This window comes from Coffea eugenioides, chromosome 5 (genome assembly GCF_003713205.1).
Source record: "Coffea eugenioides isolate CCC68of chromosome 5, Ceug_1.0, whole genome shotgun sequence".
Taxonomy (NCBI): Eukaryota; Viridiplantae; Streptophyta; class Magnoliopsida; order Gentianales; family Rubiaceae; genus Coffea; species Coffea eugenioides.
Genome location: NC_040039.1, coordinates 48,168,237 through 48,187,758, shown reverse-complemented (window position 1 = coordinate 48,187,758; position 19,522 = coordinate 48,168,237). Strand labels below are relative to the sequence as shown.

The 19,522-nt window shown below is 36.9% G+C and overlaps 4 protein-coding genes across 4 annotated transcripts; 3 read left to right on the top strand and 1 right to left on the bottom strand.

Annotated features, from left to right (window-relative positions):
- The first annotated feature begins 206 nt into the window (after window positions 1–206).
- Window positions 207–2,126, top strand: LOC113771915 (protein CUP-SHAPED COTYLEDON 2-like). Its single transcript, XM_027316464.1, has 3 exons — window positions 207–387; window positions 483–766; window positions 1,515–2,126. The coding sequence occupies exons 1-3, from the start codon at window positions 207–209 to the stop codon at window positions 2,124–2,126; spliced, it is 1,077 nt and encodes a 358-aa protein (XP_027172265.1).
- Window positions 2,127–6,034: 3,908 nt separating this feature from the next.
- On the top strand, window positions 6,035–13,196 carry LOC113772470. The gene is made up of 17 exons (XM_027317071.1): window positions 6,035–6,194; window positions 6,273–6,336; window positions 6,910–7,018; window positions 7,360–7,422; window positions 7,606–7,703; window positions 8,578–8,644; window positions 8,746–8,817; window positions 8,886–9,047; window positions 9,719–9,792; window positions 9,868–9,965; window positions 10,533–10,640; window positions 11,026–11,123; window positions 11,364–11,501; window positions 11,778–11,825; window positions 11,961–12,075; window positions 12,454–12,554; window positions 12,807–13,196. Exons 1-17 carry the CDS (start codon window positions 6,125–6,127, stop codon window positions 12,891–12,893), a joined length of 1,572 nt encoding a protein of 523 aa, XP_027172872.1. The 5' UTR covers window positions 6,035–6,124; the 3' UTR covers window positions 12,894–13,196.
- Window positions 13,197–14,236: 1,040 nt separating this feature from the next.
- On the top strand, window positions 14,237–16,863 carry LOC113770449 (30S ribosomal protein S20, chloroplastic). Its single transcript, XM_027314902.1, has 3 exons — window positions 14,237–14,534; window positions 14,658–14,824; window positions 16,348–16,863. Exons 1-3 carry the CDS (start codon window positions 14,393–14,395, stop codon window positions 16,576–16,578), a joined length of 540 nt encoding a protein of 179 aa, XP_027170703.1. The 5' UTR covers window positions 14,237–14,392; the 3' UTR covers window positions 16,579–16,863.
- Window positions 16,864–17,146: 283 nt separating this feature from the next.
- LOC113770448 (putative pentatricopeptide repeat-containing protein At3g15200) lies at window positions 17,147–18,948 on the bottom strand. Its single transcript, XM_027314901.1, has one exon. It carries the CDS (start codon window positions 18,945–18,947, stop codon window positions 17,352–17,354), a length of 1,596 nt encoding a protein of 531 aa, XP_027170702.1. The 5' UTR covers window position 18,948; the 3' UTR covers window positions 17,147–17,351.
- Between the last annotated feature and the right edge of the window lie 574 nt (window positions 18,949–19,522).

The window sequence follows — 19,522 nt, the reverse complement described above, 5'->3', positions numbered from 1 at the left end:
CTTATAATACTCCCATTCGGTTCCCTAGTGAGCACCTCAATACGGCACCATGCATTCTCTCCAATTCACAATGTGCTGTATCCTTTTCTAAGAGAAATTATAGTCTTCTGCATCCCCTTGTTTTCTTGATCAAAACCCTGAAATTTCATCTAGAGGTACACACTTCTTGTAGTCCATTAGTGTTTTAGCTACTAGTGCTGGGCTCAATGGCAAACTACCACTACTATGAAAGCAGTGATGCACATTTGCCTCCGGGGTTCAGATTTCATCCAACGGATGAAGAGCTCATAACTTACTACCTTCTGAAAAAGGTTCTTGACAGCAATTTCACTGGAAAAGCCATTGCTGAAGTTGATCTCAACAAGTGCGAGCCCTGGGAGCTTCCTGGTACTTTAAATTTTTCGAAGATCAAACTTACCCTATTATTTGTCCGATATGAGCTTGTGAATTTGGCCTTGTCTAAACTTCAATGTTTTGTGCAGAGAAAGCCAAGATGGGGGAGAAAGAATGGTACTTTTTCAGCTTGAGGGATAGGAAGTACCCGACAGGATTGAGGACTAACAGGGCAACAGAAGCTGGTTACTGGAAGGCTACAGGAAAAGACAGGGAAATATACAGCTCCAAGACTTGCTCCCTTGTTGGCATGAAGAAAACCCTGGTTTTCTACCGTGGCAGGGCTCCAAAAGGAGAGAAGAGCAACTGGGTAATGCATGAATATCGGCTTGAAGGCAAATTTGCCTACCATTACCTCTCTAGAAGTTCCAAGGTAAGCAAAATTGCAAAGATCCCCCCTTTTTGCAAGTGCATGATTAGGCTAATTCAGTGTTCATTTTGCTCAGTAAGAAACCCAAAAAAAATGCATAGAGCCGTAAAGGCTAGACCTAGGTTTCTATTCCCAAGTCATAAACTTCGCATAGATTAACTGTTTACATCGATACTACAGATAAATGTACTGTTCTATGTCCTACATGGACCATTTCTACGCATATTTCTCTACGTGTACTTCTTCTAGTTCAAGTTTATCCATGCTAGGTTACACTGATCCAATTTTGAATTTATATTTAAAAGCAAAAAGTCATCTGCTAAAGCAAAGTACATTCTTGTCCACGCATTAAATTTTATGATTCTTGAGGAATGCTCAACGTTGAATGCCTACAGTGATAGATCATTAACCCTTTTAATGCTAACTCGCATGCAAAAGCAGTTGCTGCAAGGACAAATCAGATAATGAGATGGATAGAGAGAGACAGATAATTAATAGAAAATTACTGTCGATTCTGGAGTTGGAATTATGTGATGTTGCTTTCTGGGTAATTGTCAATTCTTGGATTTGTCACATTTCGCAACTTTTTCGATACTGTCACAGAAAAGATGCGCTCTTTTGATTTGCATGCAATCATGAATCTACTTCATTTTCATGGTTTGATGTTACCTTAGAGCTACAGAAGTTGTCACAAAAAGGTGACCATGAAATTTGTCGCACTCATTTTGACCTTTTCCTGATAATATTCTAGGATGAGTGGGTGATTTCAAGGGTGTTTCAAAAATGCGGTGCCGGAGCCGGCCCCGGCTCCGGCGGAGGCAAGAAGAGGTTGGCCCCTGGAATCAACCTTTACCCTGAAGCTAGCTCTCCATCTTCAGTTTCTCTTCCGCCGCTGCTCGACTCTTCTACTTACACCGCCACCAGTGCCACCTCTGCTTCCACCACTGACCATGAGAGCTGCTCGTATGATTGCAACTCCGCAAAAGAGCATGTGCCCTGTTTCTCCAATTCTGCTGCTGCATCTTTCAACCATAATTCTCTATTTGAGCTGCCTCCACCGCCATTGCCGCCGCCAGCTCCCGCAGCAACATTGCTGTCTTCTCTATTTGATCCATCACCATCATCTGGAGCCCGTTTCCCAAGGATTAATGCTGGCCTGTCTGCTTTTCCTAACTTGAGGTCCTTGCAGGAGAACCTACACTGCCCTTTCTTCTTCCCCACGGCTGCGGCTGCTGCACCACCACCTCAGCCCATTAACGGCAGCGATGAGAATGGAATTCATTATGGCTCTGTCACCAACTGGGCTGCGCCGGATAATCAGAAAGTGGGGCCAACTGAGCTTGATTGCTTGTGGAGCTTCTGAATCACCTAGACCTTTCCTTTGAGGCTTGAGATTAGTCTAGTAGTATTTGCTAATCTAATCAGAGAATAATATCTCTGTAGTGTAATGTTAGTTCTCTCTCATAGGAGAAACTTATCTCGGTAATTATAGTAGTATTGTTGCTTTAGGATTATAATAATTAATGTCCCGTATTAGGTCGTGGTACCTGAATCCTGATGCAGCCCTAGTTGTCCTGGTATGAAGCTGCTTTATTAGTACTCAGTAGTAGCATTTTCGCATGTTACTACTCTATTTCCTCCTAGGTGATAAATATGCCAGTAATTATTCGAATGTTGTTCTCTAGTATTAAATGTTTGGAATGTAGTAGGTTGTACGTGGTGCAGCTTTATCAGTCCGTAATATGACGTTCCTTTCTCAGTAGCATGGAGTAGCATGTTGCTGTTATTAAAAATTCAGCTATACATACGTATATATATATAATCACTGGGCCAATGGTTCAGTAGTGGCCCTCTTGGGCGCTTGGGCGCTGTACGTAGGGTTCAAATCTCTGCAGCGAAAAAAATTTAAGGATTTAGTTGGGTCTGTATATTCATCAATTTATTATCACAGTCGCTCCTTCTCTTTTCTAGATTAGGATAGAGTAGATTATACAAATTTATCATTGTTGATAAAAATATATATATAATATATATATATATATATATATATATATAGATAGGAGAGGAGTATATTATTAATTGCTTCGCCATGGGATCATGTGGTTGCTGTCTTGCTTTGTATCCGTACTCTTTAGAAATTCAATGATTCCGCTCAGGTACTGATTGCAAATGCATTATTGCACTGTGAGTGGTATATTATGCTAGTTAGCTTTTATATATATATATAAAGGAAGTACGGATGTTAAAAGTCGATCAGGATTCAGGAGTTGGATTTTCCTCCCCCCTTTCTTCTTTCTTTCCATCCTTGTCTCTTTGCAACTTTAGGTTTCTTCCAACTGCTTAATGCAAACGTTCTGATAATTTGATGCATGCACACGTGCAGTTTGTGGTGTGGGGGTTGTGAAGATGTTCCCAGGGGGGTGAGAGATCATTATTCTGCATCATCAAAGTTGTAACTCCTAGGCGGGGTGGGCTGGTGGATTGAGGAGGAGTCGTTTTCTTAAATGTCCCCGCTTTGATCTTTAAGATTTTGCAGCTCATGCCTTTTAATGATTAGTTGTTGTATCAGCATGCAATGCCAAAGAATACATAGCCAAAGCAACTCAAGAGAGGCTAACTGATTAAGGCCTATGGGATGTGTCCTTGCTTTTGGAATCTTGTTGCAATAATTTCAGCAAAAGCCCGACCGCTAAGTCTTATTCTATAACAGATCACTTTCCAAGACTGAAGCCCTTTTGGGAAGTTTGACGCGGAGTTCTGGACGATGGATGAAGTTGCTCCGTTAGCTTGGCTGAGTTATTTGTGGCAATGGGATGAAAATGAACAAAGAAGCACGTAGTCTTTTTAGATCAAACCCTTGTCTGATACATCAAAATCATCATCTTAATTTATTGCAGCAGCATTGAGGAGGAGTGTGACTAAGGTTGCATTTGATTTGATAAAACTGAAGTATGAATCCATTAAACTATTGAATTATTAAGTACTAAATATAATAATACATTTGATTTGAGTGTATATCATATTAAGTGATACGTGACTAATTTATCACTTATTTTTAGGAGCAAGTTTTGTCTAGAAAATTCATTGTCCAGATGTTCAATTTTTTGTTATCAAAGCGCGTATACATCTTAAGATTTAAATTCATTAAATTTAAGTGTTGAATATAATTCATGACTCATGTAATACCAAGTATACGTACTATCTATCATGAGCTATCTTTACAACATCATCTAATTTAAGAAACGTAGTTCAATGATGAATACTATAAACGATGGCAGATTAAGTATACGACTCTTTTTTTTATATATAAAAAAATTATAGCAGATTAAGAATCAATTCTTAAAAACAAAAAATTCTAGTAGGGAAAGGGATAGAGGATTAGAATCCAAGACCTTTGATTATTGGGATCTCAACTTTAACCACTAAATCAAAGTCTCCTCGGCCTAACTCTTTTTAACCCTAAATGGCTTCTTCTAGTTTTGATGAAACCACGCCCAGTTGGTTGAAGTAAAAATCCCCCACAATATCAATACATTTTAAAAAAAAAAAAGATTATTGATAGCTACACAACTATACCTAAGAAGAGGAAGATAATTTTGTATATCTCAATGCTAACTATATGGATCAAATCTAACCACGGTATTTTTCATAGAAAAAAAATTAATATTTATCTTTTTTATATCAAAAAATTTGCATTATGATTAATCTGAATTTAAATATTAAATTTTACATATTTAACATGTATTCAATCATACTAAGCGTATATTTTTTTTTTGGTAGAAACGATAAGTGAATCTGAATTTTTTGTCCAAACGTACTAAGCGTACTAGTCGTACTAAGCGTATATGTTCTCACTATAGTTATAATCAAAAATTTTATGGCATGTTCGAAGTCTTACAAGTCACGTGGCAATAACAATATCTGTGGACACATTATAGTGGGCCATTGTAATGATGAGGGTGGTCCAGCAAGCTGGGTTGAATCTTAGTTAAATTGGGCCTCATTTTCTGTTATTAAAAGGGTAAGGTAATCACTAACGCACCACTTTTGGTGTGGATCTGCAGTTTGGTCCAGTCAGCAGTTTGGGTATCATTCGTCATAAGCGCAGAAAAGGCATCGCACGCCATGTACCAAATTTGTTCAAGTGTGTCTTGGACTCTGATTGTAAGAATTGAAATCATGAGAGCAGGCCCAAACGCCGCAGGAAACGACAGCATCCGTAAACTAGTTAGTTCTAAAATTTTTTTTTTTCCCAAATTATGTTGTCCATCCATGATTTGGCCCCTGACAATTTTGGATTTAGTTTGGGTGTGTACTCAAAGATGGTCCGAAGCGGATGTGACGTGGCGCGGAATGATTCTCATTGTGGACAGGTGTTGGGTTGGGAAGTATCATGCAGCACATTGCATTTTTTTAGGCTACTTGACACAAAAAAAGAAAAGAAAAGAACACAAAATTGTTGCACTACTAATTAACTTGCTTATTATATTTGAGATTTCTTTCATGGATCAGGAATTTTTAGGCCTTTTGGATTGTTATTTTTAGGAATTTTTACAAAAAATATATTATATTAATTTAATGTTTGTGTGATAAAAAAATTAATTGAAAAATGTGTTTATCCTTAAAAAAATATATAAAAATTTTTCTATAGAAAACAACAATCTAACCAAGGCTATACTTTAGTTATTTTATTTTAGTTAAAAGATACAAAATAGTGACTTGGATATTGAAATTTGAGTTTCTTCGCCTTTATTTGTATTAAAAAGGACAAGGTCCTAGTTAAATTGTTAGGATTTTTAAAAAAAAATTATAATCAAGGAGGGAAAAAAGAAGGCAACATATTTTGGCTAGTTTTTCTAAATGTGCAGGAGAGAAGCAAGAAAGAGAAAAATAAGTTTTCTCTACAACATTAAAAGGATTTATTCAAATAATAATTGAATTGAATTGAATTATCGTTTCAATTTGCTTTTCTTTCAATTTTGGAATGAAGTAAACTTTAATTTCTATTTCCGGTTCTATAACATTATTAATTTCCTTAAAATTACATCATATTTTTGGTTTTACTCTCGAAAATCTTCTTAAAAATTACTCACTTGAATGAAAATTAATTAAGAGAATCAATTTTTCCCAAAAAAAAAAAGAGAGAAGAAAACAAATAAAATAGAAAATGGAGCTCCAATTACTTTCTGTCGGATCGGATCTTTCTTGGGCACTAGTCCATCAAACCTTTATCAATTCTCATCACCCTGTCTTACTGCTGAAAAGAAGAAAGAAAAAGAAAAGGAAAAGCTTGGAACTGACTCCAGAATTTTGGCCAAGTAAATTATCAACTCTCAAGTGATACAGGAGGGAGTATTAGCAATGGAGGAAGAGTACTCGGTTGATCCGGCTCTGTTACTGGCGGCTGCCACCGACTTCGCTAATCATCCCGGTAACTACTCCATTAGCATATTAAATAACAAATGATATTAATCGTATTTTCATATGCTTTTTGTATCTTAAATTTCAGGAACTCAGTCCGACGCTTCAGCACAAGAATTTCTCAATCGCTTCCCTCTCCCCGCCATTATCAAGTAACCAACCACCCAAAACCCCTTTACTTTTCTACTTCTTTTTTTTTTTGTTTGTTTATAGTTTTGAACACTTTATTATTCAAGTGTACACTACCTCCATGGGCATAAACGAGCCTAATTGAGCCGAACATATTGATGTTTTACTTTTCTTTTAGTTGTTGGTATTTCAAGGTCGGGTTGATTATTATTCGAGTTGGGCTCAAACGAATCTTTGTTTACTCAAGCTTGAGTAGCTTGATTTATATATATGCAAATTTGAATGCTTTTGCTCAGTTTAAATGGTCAATGGACAGAAAAACGTCGGGCTTTATTTGATTATTTGACAAATCAATCTCGAAAATGCTCCTATCTGGTGGAGCTGTAATTCAAGGATCTGAGTAGCATGGTTTCTCTTCCTACCATAGTTGTCTGCAGATGTTGCTAGCGGCCTTTTCCTTTTTCAGTTGAAATAAAAAGGAAGAAAAAGGCTTATATGCCTCTGGATCAGCTATATCTGTGCTTGTGGAAAGCGAGGTGCATGTGGGACAAAGGCTTATGGTCTTGTAAATTGACGTTACCTTTATATTTTGGCAGTGCTTTACAAACAAAAGCAGATTATCCAGGACTCGAAAATGCATTGGTTGATAGCTTGGAAAGAATTTTCAAAACAAAGTACGGAGCATCCCTCATCCCACATTTCATGGTATGTTAGCCATACTTTTGTGCAAATGAGCCGTCCTTTCATCTTTCATACCGTGGAACAGGATTCAATAGTTATTGATGGAAACTGGTTAAGTTGAATGGCAACTTTTTGTAGTTTCTGTTAGACAACCTTTACAGTTTGCTGTACTCCTGTATTTTGGTTTCATTTGTATTGGTTATGATAATTTTTCTGAGTTGAGAATCTGAATGTGCATCTATTGGTAAATTGCATATGCTGCATTCATTGAGGTTAACCTGTTCATCAGCATGTTTATTCCTAATCTTAGAATAAATTACCATTTGTCTTTTTTTTTTTCTCACCATTGCTTGCTTCTTTTCCAGCCATTTGTTGTAGTTGGTTTGGGGGCAGATTCTCAAAAAGTCAGATATTTAGCTTGTGAAACAGTAAGTTCATATCATCATACACAACCTTATGGCTAAACTTTGAAGTTTATGATATCAGTTATACACATTTCACTATTGACTAATATATTGCCATTTTAATTTTTGCTTGTCTTCTGTCCGCTTTCTTTATGTTTTGCCATTTTATAAATGTAATGCCATTTATGAACTTGGCAATGCATTCAGGTGTCTTGCCTTTTGGAGAACATTGATGACAGTACAGCTGTACATCTAATTCATCAATATGGTGTGTACCCACTTTTGTTAAATTGCGTAATTGATGGGTAAGCTGAATTTTTGTATTGCTCACTTTTAGATATGCTAATTCTGTCTGACAAACTTTCATTTCTATATCTCTTTTTCCTTTTGGATTGAAAACAAATGTACAGTCAGGAGATGGTACCTCAGCTGAATTAATTGGTTAAGAAGTGGAAGAAGGGGAAACAATTATTTGCCAGGTGTATTATAAGCTAAAGAATAACCTTTTAGGCCCCCTTAAGTGATTAACTTACATGTCAGCCTGGTTGAGAAATAGTTGGGTCAGAAAGTGTAGTTGATGTCCTAAAATGACAAAAGGAGGTCTCACATATGGACATTTTACCGCAGAAGAAAATTAATTAGATGAACAGTTAAAATGGACATCATTACAGGATCACATAGTATAGTAGAAGATGGACCATTGGCTGTCTCTTTTGTTGTTAGTCAATTGGAAACGACCATAATTTTTGGCTGAAAGAGAAGGTTAGGTTACATAATTTGGAACAAGCAGCTAGAAGTGATGGGTAGTTTGGTGAGGACGTGGATTTGTCTAACTCTAGGAAAGGTGCGAGAAGGGAGTGTTTCTCATGCAAGATCCTTGGATGCTGCTTATGATATAGCATGAGGGACGTAACGTGTTTTGTTAGTCATTCTTGTGTCCTGCTTGTGCTGATTACTATTCAATATCATCCTTTTTGGATTGTCCTACGAATTTTCTAGGGCTTCTATGATACCTGGAATAGCTACTAAGTACTAGTACTGCTTGAGTCCTCCAATCTCCGACCTGCTGTCTCCCTCTCCCCCCCCCCAAAAACCAACAAAAACACTAAAAAAAAAAACCAACAATCATATATGTTCTTGACATGCATATGTGAGTTTCACACATACTTGTCCCTTTAGTGATGAACAAGTTGCAACTGTGTCAATGGATGCCATTAAGAATTTGGCTGGTTCTCCAAACGGCCTGGTATGTGCTTGGCTCAAACTTGTCTGGTCCCAAATTCAAGTAGCTGCTGCAAATGTAATCTACATTTTTAGAACTGATAATTTGTTCTACAACCTTTGTAGGCTATCATTTTTCCAGCAAATATTAGTGAACCAACACAGCTTGGAAACTTGGCTGGGAAATGTTCATCACTGGTATAATTGGCAAACCTTTGTTTGACCCTTTATTGTTACTTTTAAATTGCTAATAACTTGGTGTTCAGGGAAGAGTTCGAGTGCTGGCGTTGATAGTGAAGCTTTTCTCTATTTCCAGCTCAGTTGCATCTCTAGTCTACAGCTCCAAACTTCTTAGTCTATTGGAGAGAGAAGTTAGTAACACAAATGACACTCTTGTTACATTGACTGTGTTGGAACTCCTATACGAGGTTTGTGACTAAGCTTATCTTCCATAATGCTACTGACTCCGCTGCATCCTTTGTTTGTTTTTAGATTTTCTATGGGCTGTTTGTATGGTATTATAAACATCAAAGGTTGAATAGCTCCATAAAATTGCTGTCTAGCATGTTGGAAACTAGGATGCCTCAAATTATTGTGAAACTTAGAACATGATAGCTCAAATATGTCAAAGCATGATTTCGGGATATAAGCTTTTTAGAGAATATCTTGGCTATGGTGTTGTGATACTAGATACATTACAAAAATAGAGAACGAAGTAAACTCATGTTTTTTTTTCTGGTGTATAAGATATGAGTTGACAAATCCTGTATCATGGTTACTTGTTTGACGACTTCACTCTATGAATTATGATTCTTTTGAGTGTCCAACCCATTCAGAGATGATCACTTATTGTTTGCAATCATTTTTATACAATGCCTACAGTGAACCTCTAATCAATAACAGAACAAATTGTCTTTGGATTTTCCCTGTTCAAGGTGCTTTTTACTCAGGTTTAATGTTATCGAAATCGATAAGAAGTAATTTTTGACTCTTCTATTGAATTAGATGTGATTGATGCTCTTTGCCTATTGACTCTCACCTATATCCTTTGTCTGCATGTTTTTTTATTTTGGACGTTGTATGTGCTCGGAAACTGAAGTTAGCAGAAGTTCAGCATAGTACAGAATTCTTGTCAAGAACCATGCTTCTTCAATTGATGAGTTCGATAATCGGGTTTGTAGCATAAATGTATTTGCTTATTTTATTAAGAACCCTTCCTGTTGTTAATTTGAGCACCTATGTTTACAGAAATGCATCTGCTGAATCAATTTTAAGATCAAGAGCAATGATGATAACTGGAAGACTGCTTTCAAAGGAGAATGCTGTTAGGTTCATTGATGAATCAAGTAAATTTTATCCTTATTCTTTTTGTTTCTCTTTTCTTTTTCGAGCACCAAGGGTTCTTGTGTTACTTTCATAGTGTCTGATGACTTTGAGATACACAAAACACACAAAAATGCAGATGTTCAGAGCTGTTTCTATATCACCAATATATCATGAATCTCTTTCGTGCTAGTTGGTTCTGTTCTAGCTTCAACCCTTTAGCATCACTTTTATGGTTTATTGGTCTTCCACACATTGGTATCTTAATCAAACTTAGGAGGTTTGAAATGTTTGTTTGGTTAGCAAAGACGTTTTTGTGCTATGCATTACCAAGTTTTATTAATGAAGATAATTAATTCATTAGAGCTAGTTTTATCTTACTGCACACTTTTTATGGTTCCCGGCTTTTCTTCACATGATGTCTGAACCAAACTTAGGGGGTTTGAATGTTTGTTTGTTTGGTTAGAAAAGATATTTTCATGCTATGAAATGCCAAGTTTTATCAAACATAATTAATTTGTTGGAACTAGATTATATGATTGATAAAATTTCTTCTTGAAGAAGGTTAATGGGCTCTTCCATGAATGTAGGTTTTAGAGCTCTTGTCTTGGCTATTGATAGAAGGTTTGATTTCCTTGAAAGCCAAGATGCGGATGAATGTGAATGTGCTCTTGAAGCTTTGGGTCAAGTTGGGCTATGTAAGTATGCCATTCATTGCATTGAGTTTATAAATCTACCTCGTATTTTCAAACCACCTCTGCCTTGATCCAACAGAAACTACATATAGCCAGTGAGGTCACTATTGATAATGATTTCCTTGATACTGAAGGGCTGCTTTTGTCCTACCTAAAACTTTTAACTTGACTTTGGGTCTTATATCGCAATGGAATCTCTGGTTTTTCTAGTAAAATTATGTCAGTTTTATAATCTCAATGAAATCTGTTTTATTGTTTTTCACATCCTCAACACACAGTACCCATTGACTGATAGACAAATGTATCTCATACCACTTTAAGCAGGTTCTGTTTTACATGCATGAGTGCCATTCATTCTTATCTATTTTGCATAAATGGGATGCTGCAGCAAACCAGGGAGCTGTGTTGCTCCTTACAGGTTCACCTCCTGCTGCTAGACATGTTATTGATGCTGCCTTTGACCGGCAACAGCATAATAAACAACTGGTAAGAGTATGCTTCACTGCCTAGCGTTGGTATTTATCATGCTTCGATACACACATCAAAGCTATTTATCATGTTTTGTAAATTCTATTGAGCTGTTTTTAAGTTTGTAGATTCTCTAGATGAAAAGACAACTCAAAATGTTGAGTTTATATATTGACTAGGCCTGTCTGCTTAAATTGTTGTGTGTAATGCATCATTTCATTTTTTATTTTTTGGTTATTGCCTGATAACAAAAAATAGGCTGCTTTGCATGCACTGGCGACCATTGCTGGAGAACCTCGGTCTGAAAATGATGTGATTCTCACTGGTGGTGCAGAAGAAAACCTTCAACGCTTAATCTATGAGATGGCATCTAGGACTTCAAAACTTACACCATCAGTAAGTTGAACATGATCCTTCCTCTCTCTATAGATTTTTTTCCTGTTTTTCGTTGCTGCTGTTTGATAAGTTTAACCATTACTCTCATTTGGACATGGGGTTTGAAAGAACACAAAAAGAGATAAGGAATATGAGTTATGGAAGCTAGTTAGTAAGCTTGAAATTTTTGTTTTTATTTAATGGTCTTACCTGAGCTTTTCACTGAGCTTGAGCTTGTTTTATATGCATGCTCTTCCATGTATAATGCTTGAAATTGTTTATTATTGCATCTTGCAGGGCCTTCTCCAATCAATACTCCAACAGGATTCAGATTTACGTCTGGCGGTGAGAAAATATTTGCACATAATGCAAAGCTTTATAATCTCTAGTGCAATTTGACAAAAATCATTTAGCAGATCATAATCCCTGTCAGATTTTGTCCCTGTTATAAGAGGTGGTTGATCTTTCCTTCTGTTTCAGGGCTACAGATTGATAATAGCTTTGGTGGCTCGACCTTGGTGCTTGCTGGAGATAATCTCAAGACAAGAGATCATTAATGTAGTGATTAACACATATACAGAGACCAAAAAGATAGGTTTGCACTTGCTGTGCTCCTGATATTTGATACCCACTGTTTGTTTCATCAATTTAACTGTTTGTTACTGGTATTTTTGTTCTTATTAGCATATTGTCATTTGTCATGTCTTAGCAAAAACTGTAGGTATTATGAATTTTTAGTCTTTGACCCATATAAATGATTTCTGTGAAATGAACTGTTGCTCTTCTTCCATCTTTCATTGGGTCCATCTTTTGCTATTCTAGTTCTAATATCTTCTGTAACTATTTAGGCAAATGTATCTTCAGCAAATATGAAGCTACAATATGATTTGCCATATTATCTACTATGAATTACATTGGAAATCAGAAGAGGCTCATGTGGCTTCATATTTTCACAAAATTGACAAATTTTCAGGTATGGAACTTAGGCATAAGTGTTGCCAGGCAATCTACAGGGCATTAACTTCGTCAAGTAAACTAATCAGTGATCCTGCTTTGGCTGACATAGCTGCCAAGGTGCGTATGTGTGTTGTCTATTCTTATTCTTTTCATTTGATTTTGGCAGCTAGACATTGCCACTTTAACTACTAAAATGGTCAATTTCCTTTCTTTTCTCTTTAAAGCCGATCTCTAATGCTAGAAGCAATTGATTTAGTGTAGCTTTCTCTTAAATTGGAACGAGTGTGGTTGGGTTTTTAATTCACAGTTTGCCTGCTCGCTGACGGAAGAAACTTATTGGTCAACTTTATAATTTGATTATGTCTACAGCTACAGGAAGCCATCAGAAGGGGCCCTTACATGGTAAGAACCCGCACTGAAGCTCAACCAGTGGTGATGACAGCTGAGAGATTTTAGATGAGAACTGCTTATGAAAGACTCCAACAGCAGAGACTTTCAAACTATCCTGTAAACTGATAACCACAGCAAAAAGTTACTTGGAGAGACTGACAATGCTAACTTTTGGTTGCATAAAATCGGATTGAGTGCTGCATGTATATCAGCTGTAAACACTTTCTGTACAACAGTTACTATGAGCCAAAGTGTGAGAATATGTGAAATACTTGGAAAGATCAAGTTTCTTCTTAGATTATGGCATCAGGACGGTGTTGGTTGAAGATTTTGCGTATAATGCTAAAGTCCTCTTTAGGATTCTGTTTTTGCCCTTTTCATCTCCATTTGATTGGTGAATTCTAGTTGTTATGAAATCTTCCATTTTCTCTTAAGTTGCTGAAACCGCAGACCAGCTTGGCATGACATTGTGGGATGGACGTCTCAATTGCAGCTTCGGTGGAACGCGATGCTTAGGATGCCTCTGTAATATTCTCAGGGCCATAACAAGGCCCGTTCTCATTTAGCTCGGGCATCCATGCGCGTTAGAAATTGCTGAAGATTTATAGACTTGTATGGTTACAGAAGAAAAATGAAAAACTTGGATTTTCTGCTCTCTTTTGAGTTAGGGCTTGTAACAGTCAATAACATTAGGCGAAAATTACTCCAATTAATTTTTTTACGTCAATTAAGTTTAATTACCAAAAGAAAATAGCAAACAAAATATGAAAATCTAAAAACTGACTCCGGTATAGAATAATTTTCAAATTTCATTTTTCTCTTCATTTAATCTAAAAGGGTAGCCCACTATCATTATTTGGCGATAGCATAGCAGTACTAATATATATTTATCGCCCGACAAGGAAGTAGGTGTATTATATCACATGATATACTGATTAATCAATTGAAATCGTATTAGGTATATCATATCACATGATGCATTAGTATCAATCGTCTATCACCAAGCAATGATAGTGAGTCATTTTTTATTTAGTGAATACCAAATAAGCAATGACTTATTATATATTTGGTGACTGTACGCGGTGTATCTAATATTTTTCGAACTAATACCTACTCCCCATTTAGTTTAGTTATCCTATTATTATTAAAATCACCCTTCTTTTCTCATTTTAGATTTGCACCAATAGAGCATAATTAGCTCCATTGACTGAGAAACAAAGCAAATCTATAAGAATCGGGGGAGCTACTGATACCGAACTCTAAATGCATAGATTAAAAGGTGTGGGGATTAATTACAATTCCTAAGTTAAAAGGACTCAAATGAAGTGAGAAAGAGCAAAAGAGAAAAAAGAAAAAGAAAAAGAGAAAGGAAAATTCAATCTACTTCCATTTACAAGTTCAGTACAGGCTGAGGAACGGATAAGAAAGAGAGAACAGCAGCAGGCTGCAGCGGTCAGCAGATAAAAGAAGCCAACTGTCCGACTTCTCCACTTTGGTTTTCTTTTTCTTCGCCATTCCTCTCCTCTTTTATCTCCAACCTTTTACACAGAAACTGAGAGATTAAGATGGCTGCTGCCACGCATTGCATCTCTTCTTGTTGGGGACTGCAGCACATATTCAAAACCCTTTCCCTCTCAAATCCAACCACCACTGCTCTTAAGCCGCTCAGCTTCTCTGCCAACACTTCTCTCAGCCTCTTTTCCCAAGGTTACTTCAAATCTTCAATAAAGACAACGAACCCCTATTCTAATATCCTTAAAAGTTTCAATCTTTTCTAATTTTTCTTTCTTTATTTTGGGTTGATTTAGTTTGATGGGTTTATAATTTCAGGGGCTGTAACTATGAGTCCTGTGCAAAGGGTGCCTCGGCATTCCATTGTGTGTGAAGCTGCGCCAATGAAGAAGGCTGATTCAGCTGCCAAAAGGGCTCGTCAGGCTGAGAAAAGGCGAATTTATAACAAAGCCCGCAAATCTGAAATTAGAACTCGCATGAAAAAGGTTACCATAGCCCCACCGTTTTGTTTTATTGTTCATTAGCTTACTCATTTTGACCATATAAAACTGGCGTCTAAAGTTATTGGTTTGAAGATGGAAGTGTTTTTCTTTTTTGGATTTGATTGGGGGGCTATATAGACTGAGGATCAAATGACTTTATTCTGCTGAGCCATTAGTATTGATTTACAAGGGGCACCGAAATATACTGCATAATCTCTGGGGACTTGGACGGTTCCACATTGCTCTGGAGTTCATTTTTATTATCGTCTGGCCTTGTAGAATGGTGTCAAAAAGTCAGGCCACAGAAGAAGAGTGGTAGACTACACGGCTGAAAGAAAGAATAATTTTGGAGCTTATCTAGATATTTTTTTCACACAAAGATGGTGTTTTATCAGGATGGTTAGTGTTGAGCCTGCGTATCATTACTCATAAGCACCAGGACAGAAATAATTGGGCCCTAGGACATTGTTGCGTCTTGGTTACTCTATCTTAATTAAGCAGAAATAGTTTTGTACATCGAGACAAGTTCTTACAATTTCTCTGACGATCACTACTTCTTTCTTAAAATACAACCGTGATATAGATTTTTCTTTGACAAGATATGCTCCTTATGCAATTAAACAACTAATAAGCACCTACACTAACATCCTTCTGGGGCATTATCAGCAGTCTTAATGACTACATTTCATGCTATTATTGCTGGAAGATATATGTTTCTACTGCACTGCATTTGGATGTCTCTGTTCACATATGTCCATCAACTTGGTTAAAATTTTTTACTCCTGAAAGCAAATGCACAGCTATGAGTTTTCTGTGTATTAATAACTCAAGGAATTGCAAGGTGGCAGAATGCATCGGTGCGCATATTGATACCCCTTATTCAAAGCTAAGTTTTGATTATGTAATCTGGAAGATTTGTAGCATTGTGTATATGTAGAAGTACATAGGGCTTTTTTATCTTGTTCTGTGGCCAAGCATTGGCTAGAGATTTTTGTCAATGTGGTGCTTAGTTTGGTTAACAGAAATATGAGATAGACAGATTTCAACTAGTTGAACTTGTGGAGAAAGTTTTCCATAAGAACATAAATAAAAACTTTATCATAAACCTGAATAGGATTGTTTGCCCAGAAGCTATTAACTGCTACTTAAAGAATTTCATGTGCAAATGCTTCTTGCTCTTTCTGTGGTTCTTTTTTCGTCATTCCATTAATTTAATTGTACACTTGCTAAGTTCAACGCCTGAATGGATGGTAATTTGAGCTCATGCCTGCTATTGCTGTCATTCAAGGACAATCATGATGTCGAGCGACCATATGGGATGATTTTATGAACTTGTTATTGCATGCATATTCATTGCTGCTGTTGATTATACCATCAGTGTTAATTACTGATTTGTGTGAGAAAGACCAGTATGTTTGGGGAAGATTAGCCAACATAAATCTGAAAGATGTACGGTACGTAATGGCTGACATATCTAGATTGAAAGTAATAAACTCCTACTGATAAAGATTGCTACTCTTCTTCAGGTTTTGGACGAATTAGAAGTACTCCGAAAGAAACCTGATGCACAACCTGACGAAGTTCAACCAATTGAAGCACTGATTGCAGAGGCATACTCAGTCATTGATAAAGCAGTCAAGGTAGGAACACTTCACAGAAATACCGGGGCAAGGAGAAAATCCAGGCTTGCAAGAAGGAAAAAAGCAGTTGAAGTCCATCATGGATGGTACACTCCTGCTCCAGTTCCCACAGCATGATATAATCATCTCAAATTTGGTGTCAAGTGGAGAGCTAGATTAGCATCCTTTGCAGAGATTTTCTTCCCATTACCCATGGACGATACCAATCCTGTTTCTGTTTTAGCAGTTGTATATTTCCTTGTAACTTAGGCCTACTTCTCATGCCTTCTCAACCTCGTCATTATTATGCTTCAATCGATCAGAAAGTCATGTTACACAACAACATCATACAAGCAAATGCTTGCATTTTCTAATTCGAAAATTTGGTGGCGTATGCTATCCTCCTCAAGTTGTTCCAACCAACCTGTATTTGTTGTTCCAGGCGGTGGGTAAATTTTTGAGGAATCAAATTACTCCTTCATTGGCATTCCAGCCCTGCTTGTTCGCTACCCATGCACAATCTATAACATATAGTTTTTCCGAGCTCTGAATCAAAATTAATTGTTGACTTCTTGATCAGGGTTGGATTTCCTGCCTTAAAAGCCAGTTGCATTTAGATCAACTGGTTCTGCAGTATGCAGTCCTCGAAACAAAGAAACAAGCAAGTTGGATGGGTGCATTGGAAAATAATTGCACATTCCGATAGTAACAGTGGACCAAAGATGTTAATTGAATACCATTTCACTGTCTGGTCGGATAACCAAGTAGCTAACGTCATAAAGCTTCGAAAGGATCTTCCAAACGCTGTTAGGAATGCAGAAAAATAGACGCCAAAATTATTTAATTATCGGATCGACGGTGGAAGAAATCTGATTTTAAAATACCCTTCACCTTAAGCACTTCAGTACGCATCATATAGTCTTCCGATTCTTCCTTCCCTTATTATCTAGATTCTTGGATGAATCTTCGCTGTTCAATTTAATGTTCATGGCATCAACCAACAATTTGGTCCTTGGCTCAGGCACCACTCCCTTCAGTGTCATCTCTTCAAAGTAACGCATAGATTCCTTCATCATTCCCTTTTCAAAAAGGCCATGGATCATTATTGTGTAAGATCGCTTGTCTGGCCCCATTCCTTCTCTCTCCATATCATTCCAAATACTCTGTGCGCTCTCCTGGATACCCCATTCCATAAACAACCTCAGTAGCAGATTGTAGATGTCTCCATCCAACTTACATCCTCTCCTTTCCATCCTCTCCAGAATGCAGTAAACTTCATCTGGCTTCTTTGCAGAATTCAACAAGTAACCGTAAGTTCTAGCATTTGGCAAAACATCCTCCCCCTTCATCACCATTTCATCCAGGAGCTCATAAACCTTATCCATCCTCTTAATCTTACACAAATGCTTAATAAGCGAATTATAAGTAGCTACATCAGGTAAACAGTCTCTCTCATTCATCTCACGAAAAATTTCAAGAGCCTCAGGAATCCTCTTTTTGAAGCACAACCCATCAATGATGGTATTGCAAATAGCAACATCTGGTTCACAGCCCTTATCCCACATTGCCTGAAACAATTTCACTGCAGTGCTTATCTTTCCGGCCTTGCTCAAGGAATTAATAAAAATCCCGTATGTAAACTTATCTGGTCTACAGTTTGAAGTCACAATATCATTCCAAAACCTCTTCGCCTCGCGCAAATTACCCAGAACACACCATCCATTTAAAATAATATTCCAAGTCTTTATATGATCCATGAACTCACTCTTCTTGTTATGGAACAAAAACTCCGCTGCTTCCACATGCTTGTACCGACACAGGGACATCAGAAGTGTCTGAAACGCGATCAAATCAAGCTCTAGACCTAGCTCTTTCCTCTTATAAAAGAACTGAATTGCTTCCTCAACCTTATGTGCTGCAGCGTACCTGTTAACCACGATGCCATATGTCCTCTCATTGATCATGATCTTCCTTTTGAACATTTCGTCGAGCACATTGGACAGTTCACCAAAACGATGCATCCGACCAAGAATATCGAGCATTTGGTTGTAAACACCAGTTCCCGGTGAATACCCGTTTGAAACATTTTCTTTAGAAGCCAATTTGAAGAACGTATAGGCTGGTCTCCAATCAGAACGGTGCCGTTTAAGCACGTTTAGAACCAAGTCTTCTGAGAAAGACAGAGCGGATTTACTTAGAGATTGCTCAATCTCTTCAACTGGTTCGTCAACTTTAAGCTTGAGAAGGTTTTGGATTTTGATAGCATCATCATCTAAGTGGGAGTTGGCATCTGGGATCTTCAAGTCTTGGTACTCTGCAGCAGAATTATCTAAATCTGGGCGGGCTTGCTGATTATAGCTTTGAGTGCTGAGATAAGAAGGTATGATTTTGGGCGAAAATGGATTCTGGAGAAGATTAGCTGTGGGTTGAGTGGAGCATTTAGATTTGAAAAGCAGTTGGATTTGCCGGGAAAATTTTCCTCCCAACGGTTGGAATCTGGAATGCATCGTCTCCAGTCCAGTCTGTGTGTTTTCCCACACGGCCGCGCACCCGAAAATTGTATAGGTGATACGGTGTGATGATTGATAACTTGGGATTAGAGAGTAATTTGCGGATTGGAACACTTTTTCTTTCTTTCTTTTTTTAAAAAATTTTTTTTTTGTCAATTGTACTTTTTAGATTGCTATTTTTTTTGATTAATTTTTTCTATACTATCAGTGTATATACTGACGACATTGAATGAATATCACATAATTTAAATTTGAATTTAAATATCAAATTTTGTATATGTGACATGCTTCTAGACTCGGTTAGTGTATATACTGTCAGCGTGTAAAAGATTTATCATTTTTAAGAGGTTTTGTAGAAAAAAATGATTAGAAAATGTGTTCTTGATAAAATGTAAAATATTTTTTTTGATGAAAAATGGCAATTCAAGCAAACAATGTTGAGTGTATTTAGATAAAAAAAAGGTAATTTAACATATTATTTGAAATAATTATTATAACACTTTTTTGGAACGTGATACACATATATATATATAAAAAAGACAAAAGAAAAAGTTGAAAAAAAATTAATTAAA